This window comes from Malurus melanocephalus, unplaced genomic scaffold, assembly GCF_030028575.1.
Source record: "Malurus melanocephalus ecotype Western Australia unplaced genomic scaffold, MMel_1.1 scaffold_1002, whole genome shotgun sequence".
NCBI classification, from domain to species: Eukaryota; Metazoa; Chordata; class Aves; order Passeriformes; family Maluridae; genus Malurus; species Malurus melanocephalus.
In genome coordinates, this window is record NW_026624234.1 from 7,021 (window position 1) to 16,193 (window position 9,173).

General features: G+C 48.1%; 1 protein-coding gene across 1 annotated transcript in view; it reads right to left on the reverse strand.

The window, feature by feature from the left end:
- The window catches only part of UBASH3B (ubiquitin associated and SH3 domain containing B), a gene marked incomplete at its 3' end in the record, with an annotated part of 54,867 nt that overhangs the window by 2,617 nt on the left and 43,077 nt on the right, over positions 1–9,173 (reverse strand). Inside the window, 8 exon segments of the mRNA XM_057386598.1 lie at positions 10–16; positions 335–427; positions 2,525–2,647; positions 3,465–3,582; positions 4,485–4,620; positions 5,720–5,928; positions 7,659–7,828; positions 8,588–8,967. Coding sequence (XP_057242581.1) covers positions 10–16; positions 335–427; positions 2,525–2,647; positions 3,465–3,582; positions 4,485–4,620; positions 5,720–5,928; positions 7,659–7,828; positions 8,588–8,967 — 1,236 coding nt within the window.

Below are 9,173 nucleotides of genomic sequence, written 5' to 3' on the forward strand. Positions count from 1 at the left end.
GTATCTCACACATGTACTGTAATACACATTTAATATATGTAATTAATATAAGTAATGTATGCATTTAATATCTGTATTTAATGTATGTATTTAATATCTGCATTTAATGTCTGTATTTAATAATGCATTTAATTTAAGCATTTAATAGATGTATTTAATATATTTATTTAATGCATGCCAGGGAATGGCAACCTCTGGCTGGCAGCTGATGCAATTAGGAAAGGATTCCTTATGGATTGTGCAAATCTAAAATACATTCCCGTGGAAATAACCCGATTGTCAATGTTTTATGATGAAAATGATGAAAATTGAGCCCGTCCGGGTGGGTTCTCACCTTTCAGGATGTTGTGGGCTGTCTGCACACAGCGCAGGGATGGCGAGCTGTAGATGTAGTCTACAATGGTGTTTGTTTCTAGCAAGGCTTCACCTGCAAGGAAGTTTTGATTCTCGTGAAAAAATCCAAGAAAATGGCATTGCAAAGGGATCCTGTCAGATCCTGCCTCTCAGGGATCCAGCCAAAAATCAACCAGAAAAATTGTACTGGTCCTGGATTGAATTTGATTTCATTCAGAAGCTGTAAATCAAATGATTCAACACAACTCAACCCCGGCTTCATTCAACTGGCTGGATTCTTTGCTAGCAAAAATTAACATTTCATTACACAGAAAAGGTGGGAGATTTCCAAAAATGAGATAAAAATCGTCAGGGCTGTGAATATTCCTGCAGTGCCTACGGGAACCAAGGGGAATGGGGATCTGCTYGGGCTTGTGGTGGGCAGGAGGCACATTTTGGACAAAGGAGGGGACATGAACCTGGCTGTCACCGTGTCAGGCTGGCMCAGAAATCTGTCCAGAGTGGAGTAATTTAGGAGAGGGGCAGTTACAGCCCTCTGTCACTCTGAATGCCACCAGCAAAATGTGTCCTTGGACCCCTTTAAAGCCATCAGCAAAGTGTCCTTAAACCCCTTGAATGTCACCAGCAAAATGTGTCCTCAGACCCCTTTAATTCCCCACAAAATGTGTCCTTGGATACCTTGAATGTCACCAGGAAAGTGCGTACTCAGACCCCTTTGATTCCCCCAAAAAYGTGTCCTCAAGCCCCTTAATTTCCCACAAAGTGTGCCCTCAAACTCTTTAATTCCCCCAAAAATGTGTCCTCAAACCCTTTAATTCCTCAAAGCAATGTCCCCTCAAACCCTTTAATCCCCTCAAAATGTGTCCTCAAACCCCTTTAATTCCCAAAAACGTGTCCTTAAACCCCTTTAATTCTCCCAAAACTGTCTCCTCAAACCCTTTAATTCCTCCAAAAATGTGTCCTCAAACCCTTTAATTCCCCCAAAATATGTCCTTAGACCCCTTTAACTCCCCACAAATGTGCCCTCAATCTTTTTAATTCCCCCCAAACCGTGTCCTTGTTCCTCTGTGTGTCTCTCCAACCCCGCTGCCTTCTGGCTGAGATCCCAAGCATCCTCCTGCTCCTCCTCCTCCTCCTGCTCCTCCTCCTCCTCCTCCTCCTCCTGCTCCTCCTCCTGAGCGATTTCCCGGTGCTCACAAGATCCAGGATAATTTTAGCTGCCCCAGTTTGGCTGCGAGCGCCGAGGATGTGAGCAGAGGGAAGGGAAGGCTCAGCTCTGCGCTGTCTGGAAGGGGCTGGGCTCCCCTAACACAGCTCTCAGCCTGGCAAAGGATTTTCTGGCTGTGCACAAATCAAGGCTCAGAAGTCAGGGATGAGGATGGGGAGGGTGGGASAACWCTGGGAATTATTTGGGCGATGTTTSTRATGATAGAAATCCAGGCAAGTTGATAAAATTGTGTTGTTGAGACAAACTGGAGATGAAAAAAGCAATTTTTTTGCATGAGGTGATGCTCACGCTGCTGCATTTCTGCCCAGCGTGGATAATAAAATCCTCCAAGTGCTCCCATCCTGCTGATGGCTCTGATTTCACCCTTATCCCACATTTCCTGCTTTGCCTCTTCCTCAGCTGCAGCAGCTGAAGGAGACGAGGTTTTCAAAGGAAAATTCCCAGGGAATTTTCTGGGAAAGGTGAAGGGACTTTGCAAAGTGAAAGTGAAGAGACTTTGGAAAGGGAATGTGAAGGGATTTGCAAAGGGAAGGTGAAGGTGAAGGGATTTGCAAAGTGAAGGTGAAGTGATTTTGCAAAATGAAGGTGAAGTGACTTTGCAAAGCTCCTTGAAATGTTTCATTCCCATTAGTCAGGGTATCCAATCTGTTTTTTTCCACCTTGCACTTCACTTTTCTCTGATGGGGGGTGGGAGGAAGGAGTGAAGCTTCCTTGGGCAAGTTCTTCATGGAATCATGGAATGGTTTGGGGTGGAAGGAGCCTTAAACCCATCCAGTTTAAAGGACACCTCCATCATCCCAGGTGGCTCCAAACTCCATCCAACCTGGCCTTGGGCATTCCCAAGGATTTCCCAACCTCTGCCAGGGCCTCCCCACGCTCAGAGGGAAGAATTCCATGCCAAAATCCCATGGAGATCCACCCTCCTTTGGCCCAAGTGCTTACCCACGAGCCTGGCCTGGGTGCAGCCCAGCACGGTGATGGGAGCGTCCTTCTCGTAGTCCCTGAAGCCGCCACTCCTCTGAGGTAAATTGTGAGGCATGTTCAGGTTACTGCGCATGTACCTGCCTGCAGGAGAGGATATTCCAGCTGGAATTTCTCCCTCAGACACAAGGGAATCCTTCCAGGCACAGGCAGGAGCATCAAATCTGATTTTCCCCTCTCCCACCACATTTTTGTGTTTTTAGGTCCTGTATAAACCTGGCTCTTGAGTGGTTTTGCCCATCAAGAATGTCACAAAATTAAATCAAACATCTTTCAGCAGCTCAGAATCAGCAGAAAATATTGCTAAGGTTTTAAAAGTTTTCTTTAGGACCGATTTCCCCAAGGAAAATMATCTCTATCCCACAACAAACACTACACTTTTACAGGAGGCCGGAATATCAGRGCTCTTCAGCCACAGTWTAGAAAGAAGGGAGTTRTGAAMTCATCCTTTGGCTGCAAGGTATTGRTATTTTTGAATAGAAAAAAGACTTYTAGRACAGMTTTCTGATCAGCTCCGAGGCCAACAGAGCCTGAAGTTATAATTTGTTAACTGYAATCTGAAACCCAAGCATATTAATGGGTTGAAAACACCCATTTTGGCCCCTAAAACCACTCTTTTCATTTAGGACGGAGACCCAGCTGTGAAAAATACTTTTTTGATGGTATTAAATGTTTTCACTGAACATGGACCACCAACATCAGGRGTTAATCTGCTCTTTGTGATGTAACTGCTGAGCACAATCACTCCTGCAATATTTCCCAAATATTGGCAAATGGAGAATTTCCTCCCTGCCTGACTTCCTGCTCCTGCCAGCATAAAAAAATCATCATTTTAGGTTAAAACCCAGCTTCCATCAGGCAAAGGCTGCTCTCCTTTCTCTAGAAAATCCCAGGAGCTCACCTTTGGCATCGAAGCACTGGGACAGCCAGTACTTCCCAAAAACCACATCCATCCTCTCGCCGTGCCTGCAGACRAACAGGCAGCGCTTCTGGGGGCCCTGGCTGCTCCTCCTCAGGGGCTGCAAGGGAAAGGACAGAAAATGGCACCTCCAGCAGAGGGAAGGGACACCTGGGACATCCCAAGAGGGAGCACCAGGCCGTGCAAACATCACAGGATTTATCATTTTCATTGCTGGCTGCTCCTCCTTGGGGGCTGCAAGGGAAAGAACAGAAGTGGCAGCTTCAGTTGATGGCAGGGAGACATGATGCACCCTTGGCATGCAGTACCAGGCTGTGCAAACATCACAGGATTTGTTATTTTTATGGCTGGCTGCTCCTTCTCAGGGGCTGCAAGGGAAAGGACAGCAGATGACACCTCCAGCTGAGGGCAGGGGGACATGGGGCACTCCTGAAGGCAGCACCAGGCTCTACAAACATCACAGGATTTATTATTTAATGGCTGGCTGCTGCTCCTCAGGGGCTGCAAGGCAAGGGACAGCAGGTGGCACCTCAAGCAGAGGGCAGGGACACCTGGGATAGATACCCTTGGGATGCAGTACCAGGCTGTGCAAAATTCACAGGATTTATTATTTTCATTGCTGGCTGCTGCTCCTTAGGGGCTGCAAGGGAAAGGACAGCAGTGGCACCTTCAGTTGATGGCAGGGGGACATGGGGCACCCTTGGCATGCAGTACCAGGCTGTGCAAACATCACAGAATTTGTTATTTTTATGGATTTGTGGAAGTTTTTGTGAATTTGGTGATGCTGGTGAATTGATGCCGCACTAAAGCTGCTGGAGGGAGCAGAGGATGGGCCTTTCCACCCCCGCTGGAGAAACAGTTTGGGGACAGCAATTTTGTGGTTGATTGTGGCATTCAAAAACTTTCTCATTCATGCTGCAGCGAGTGAAAAGAGCCCATTTTTTTGGGAAAATCCATTCGCTGGAAGCTGATCCCTGAGGATTTCAGGCTGTGGGTCCTTACCTGCACGTTCTGGCAGATGATGGTCAGTGGCCCCGCGTCCCCTGGCCCTTGCTCCTCCTGCTGCCTCCTCTCCAGAGCTCCATCAGCAAAGGCTGGAAGGGATGGGCAAGATGTGGTGTTCAGGATGGAGTAGGACCTGCCAAAAACACAGAAATATTGGCTTGGGGGATGCTCTGTGTGCTCAGGATATTTGTGCAGCCTTCAGGAGCTGCTGTAATTACTGCTGTGTAATTACTGTGAGATTATTTCATTATTATTTGGTTTTTAGTGCTGCCCGGAGAGCTCCTGGCTGGTGATGCACGCACGTGAGGAGACAAATTCCAACCCCAAGAGCCGTTACCTTGGAAATAATTCACAGAACAACTCCCAAAATTTAGTCTGGGAGGCTCTCTCAGCCCTRGAATATTCTCACAGAGAATTCCAGGACTTTTCTGACAACCACAGGATGCTCACACCATCAACTGGGGAGCAGTCTSTGCCACCGACTGCAGAATTTTGGCCCAAAGTTTGGGAATTAAAGGCTGCAGGGAGTTTTACAGCACCTTATTCCAAAGGTTATTTTGGTTGTATATAATGGTTATGCCATTGAAGCCAACAGAAAGTTTCTAAAAATTCTGTTAAATGCTGCGAAAAATGTTGCTGCTCCCAATGGAAAGTTTAAAAAAAATTTGCGAAATATTGTGAAAAACGTAGCTGCTCCTAATGGAAAGTTTGTAAAATTCTGCTAAATGTTGCGGAAAATGTTGCTGTTCCCAATGGAAAGTTTCTAAAAATTCTACCAAATATTGTGAAAAGCGTTGCTGTTCCCAACGGAAAGTTTCTAAAAGTTTTGCTAAATACTGTGAAAAATGTTGCTGTTCCTGATGGAAAGTTTTTAAAAATTCTGCCAAGTATTATGAAAAATGTTGCTGCTCCCAAGCCCTTTTCAGCAGGGAATGATGCACAGAAGATGTCTCTTCCCAAATTAATGCTCAAATGGACACCTTTCTGATCCCAGCGCCTGCAGCAGCCATCTGCTCCAGCCCCATTAACCCTGGCAGTGAGAAAGAATTGCTGCAACATCTCAGCGAAAAAAATCCCCTTCGTCCTTCAACCTCACGCCAAGGAGAGCATCTGCTCCTCCCTTCCTGCTGAGACGGGGCTGTGCCTGCCAACTCCATCCCTTCAGTGACCTTCCCAGCGTCCCAGTGAAATCCCAGCTGCTTTTTTTTTGGGAAAAAAGTGATCCCCCATACCCGTGGAACACCCAGGTGCCGCACTCATCCGCCTTGGTGATGTAGTTCTCGGGCAGCAGCCCCGAGCAGCCCGTGGCCAGCGAGATCCCGTAAATCCAGCCCTCGCTGGTGCTGCTCTGCTCCACAGGGGACATGAAGATGAAATCCCCCGGCACCAGCTCCAGCTCATCGTCGTTCTGAGGGGTGTAGGGGTAGATCACCTGCAGAGTCTGGGGAGGAAAAGCACAAAAAGATTGTTAATGAAAGGGAGTTTTTAACACAGCAGGGCACAGCACTCCCAGCCTTGAACCTCAGTTCTCCCAGTGCTTTATCTGGTTAAGATCCTTCATGGAATTCCTGCCACTCTGTGCTTTGGAAAAAAAGTTTTTCCAGGGTTATTTTATTCTTTTTCCTAGGATTTTTAATTCTTCCCAACTTGATTCCAGTCGTGCCTTCAGTCACCAGGAAGGAAAGGGAGGGATGATTTTTAAGGGCGAGCAAAGCCACGACCGTGTGTTTTAAATCCAAACACCCTAAAATGGCACTGAATTGTGGAATTTAGACAGCTATGGTGGCCACTGACCATTCTTGATTTCCCTGCTCGAGTTTGATCTGAAAAGGCATCTCTGACTGCTGTTGCTGTTGTGGGGTTGAAAGATTCGACACTCTGCTCTCAGAGCTGGGAATTCATGGGAATGCACAGGGAAAAACGCAGGGGATGAGAAATTCTGTATTCCCTGACATGAGCAGGATGAAGTTAAAAGGTGTGGAAAAACTCAGCGAGTATGATTCTGGGATTTGTGGAGCATGAGGAATCCACACGGAGGGAATGTCTGCAGCAGCTTTCCTTGGAAGTAGCTGGAGAAATCCTCCACCAAGGAGCAGAACAGAAGGAAGGGAAGCAAGGAAAAGCCACCATCTGCTGAGCAGCTCGGCTCTCCTGCTGCTGCCAGCCCTCGCCGATCCTCCTGCACCATCTGTGGCACCTCCAGAGGGGCTGGGACAGTCCCTGTCACCTGATGGGGGTCACCAGACCCTCCAGAGGGATGCAAAGCTGGGGCTGATTTGTACCCACAGCTCCCAGGGGTGGGGTGGGTTCTGTGGAATTTGGGATGGACTCGGCTCTCTGGATGGGAAAGGAGGGTGTCACATGTGGAAGAGAGCTCTCCAGGAGCTTTGTGGTGGATCCTGGGCTGCTCTAAAACAGCTTTTTCCCTTCTCAGTCACAGGTTTGGTGTGTCTGGTTCTGGACAATGAACCTTGGTGGGGTTAATCACCTCAACCCCAATCCCAACCCCAACCCCAAACCCAACCCCAACCCCAACCAGACCCCAACCCCAACCCCAGCCAGGCACCTTCTGGAGGTTCCCAGCTCCAGACATCAACTCATCTCATCCTGAGATGAACATCTGAGGTGTCTCAGACATCTCCTGATCTGGAGGTGCCTTTTTYTCCACCCCAAGCCTCAGGCTGGAGGTCAAATTTTGGGATATTTCCAGTGAGGTGAGATAAATCTCACCGGTGGCTTCTCTACACTCAAGCTGCAAAATGGAATTAACTTTTTTTGGTATATTTTATACTGAAAAACATCATAATTAAGGAAACTGATGAGACTGATATTTTGRTTATAGAATCCATGTGAGTCATTGAAATGTAAATTATCTGAGTGTTTCTTATGAGATTAAATTGATGCTGTGGTGGATAACRAGGTCAAGACTGTGCAGTAGAATTGGGCTGGTCGGGTTAAAACACTGCTGATGCTGAGCTCACAGGAGAGTCACCGTTTTAATTAAGTAATTAATTAATTAATCAGATGGACGCTATTCCCAGAGGAAGGAAGGAACGAGGTGGGTGAAAGAGCAAGTCTGGGCAGCAAAACCCTCAAAATAAGGCAATAAGGTGTGTTTTGTTTGGGGTTTTGGGGGTTTTTTTTGGGATGAAGCAAGCTCCAGGACTTTACCTCGTGGTTGACGAAGCGAATGTCCCGCGAGAAGATCGCGGCCACCCAGTCACAGCCCAGCTTGACGTCGATGCTCTGCGCCAGCTTCTCCAGCGTGGGCAGGTGGCTGCTCTGGAAGTGATAGGCCAGGGTGACGTGGAGCTGCTTCTTGTGGGGCTCCACGTGCACATCTGCGGGGGAACAGGAGGGTCAGGAACCCATTTCTGCCAGGCTGGAGGATTTTGGGAGGGGATTTTGGGAGAGGGGAGGGTGCCTGTTGCCTCTAACGGGAGTTGGACTTGCAAAAAGTCGAGTGGAACAAACTACAGGAGTGTGAGTGTGAGTGTGAGTGTGAGTGTGAGTGTGAGTGTGAGTGTGAGTGAGCTCTCTGACACTGCACCCTGGATCAAATTATCAGGGTTTGGGCTCTGATTCAGCCCTGAGTCACAGCAGGGTGACAGAACAGCCATCCGTGCCAAACTGCCGAACAACAGATGCCGCGACCGCAGTTATTGAAATTCTGACCACGCTGGGTCTCCTGCCAAAAAAAAAGAATATTTTTCCAGGTAGTGGGGAGGATTTTGTGAGCAGCTGAGGATCTTTCTAAAATAAACATGATAGAAAGCATGATTTTTACTCTTCCTCCATTGTTCTCTCTGCTGCACTAATGGACTCCTTGGTGAGTTAAAGAGCTTTGGAGTCCTGGCAGTGCCCAGGTTGGGCTCCTTCATGGATTAAAGAATTTTGGGGTTCTGACCGTGAAAGGCTGGGTTCTTTTATGGAATCAGAGCTTTGGAGTCCTGGCAGTGCCCAGGTTGGGCTCCTTCACGAATTAAAGAGTTTTGGGGTTCTGACTATGAAAGACTGGGTTCCTTTATGGCATCAGAGCTTTGGGGTGCTGGCAGTGCCCATGCCAGGAGCTCCTGGCAGCTCCCAGAGCCGTCCCTCACCTGCTTTGGACGCCGCCTCGGCAGCGAAATCCGCAGCAAACTTCTTGAGCACCTCAGCGCTGTCCTCCTTGACGAAGAGGCCGATGAAGTTGGAGGAGGTGTAGAGCTCCAGTGGCAGTGGCGTGGGGAATTTGCATTTCCAGCGCATCACCGTGGCCTGCAGGGCTTCTGTGAGAGCGTCCACCTTGCTGTCCTCRCACTGCCAAGGGAAGCAGGACAGGCTCAGCAAAGCAAAGTGGGTGGTTGTGAAAGGTCTGCCTTTCCTCTCATGCAGAAAAAGTGCAGGGGCACGAGGAAAAAAAAATTAAAAAAAAAATCTATGTTTAGAATCCTCTGCCACTCCCTTGTCCTCAAAGCAGGATCAGCTGTCCCCAAATAACCTTCCCAACCTCCCCACGCCCATTCTCACACTCTGGAGCGCTTGGGAGGATGAGAATTCTGTCTGCTGATGCTGCTCTTCCTTGAAAACACGGCTTAAAAAAAATAACTGGCTCCTCAAACAGCCCAGGCATCAGGAAAAACCCCCCAGATGCCCCCAAAAACGAGGAGAGGAGAGGAGAGGAGAGGAGAGGAGAGGAGAGGAGAG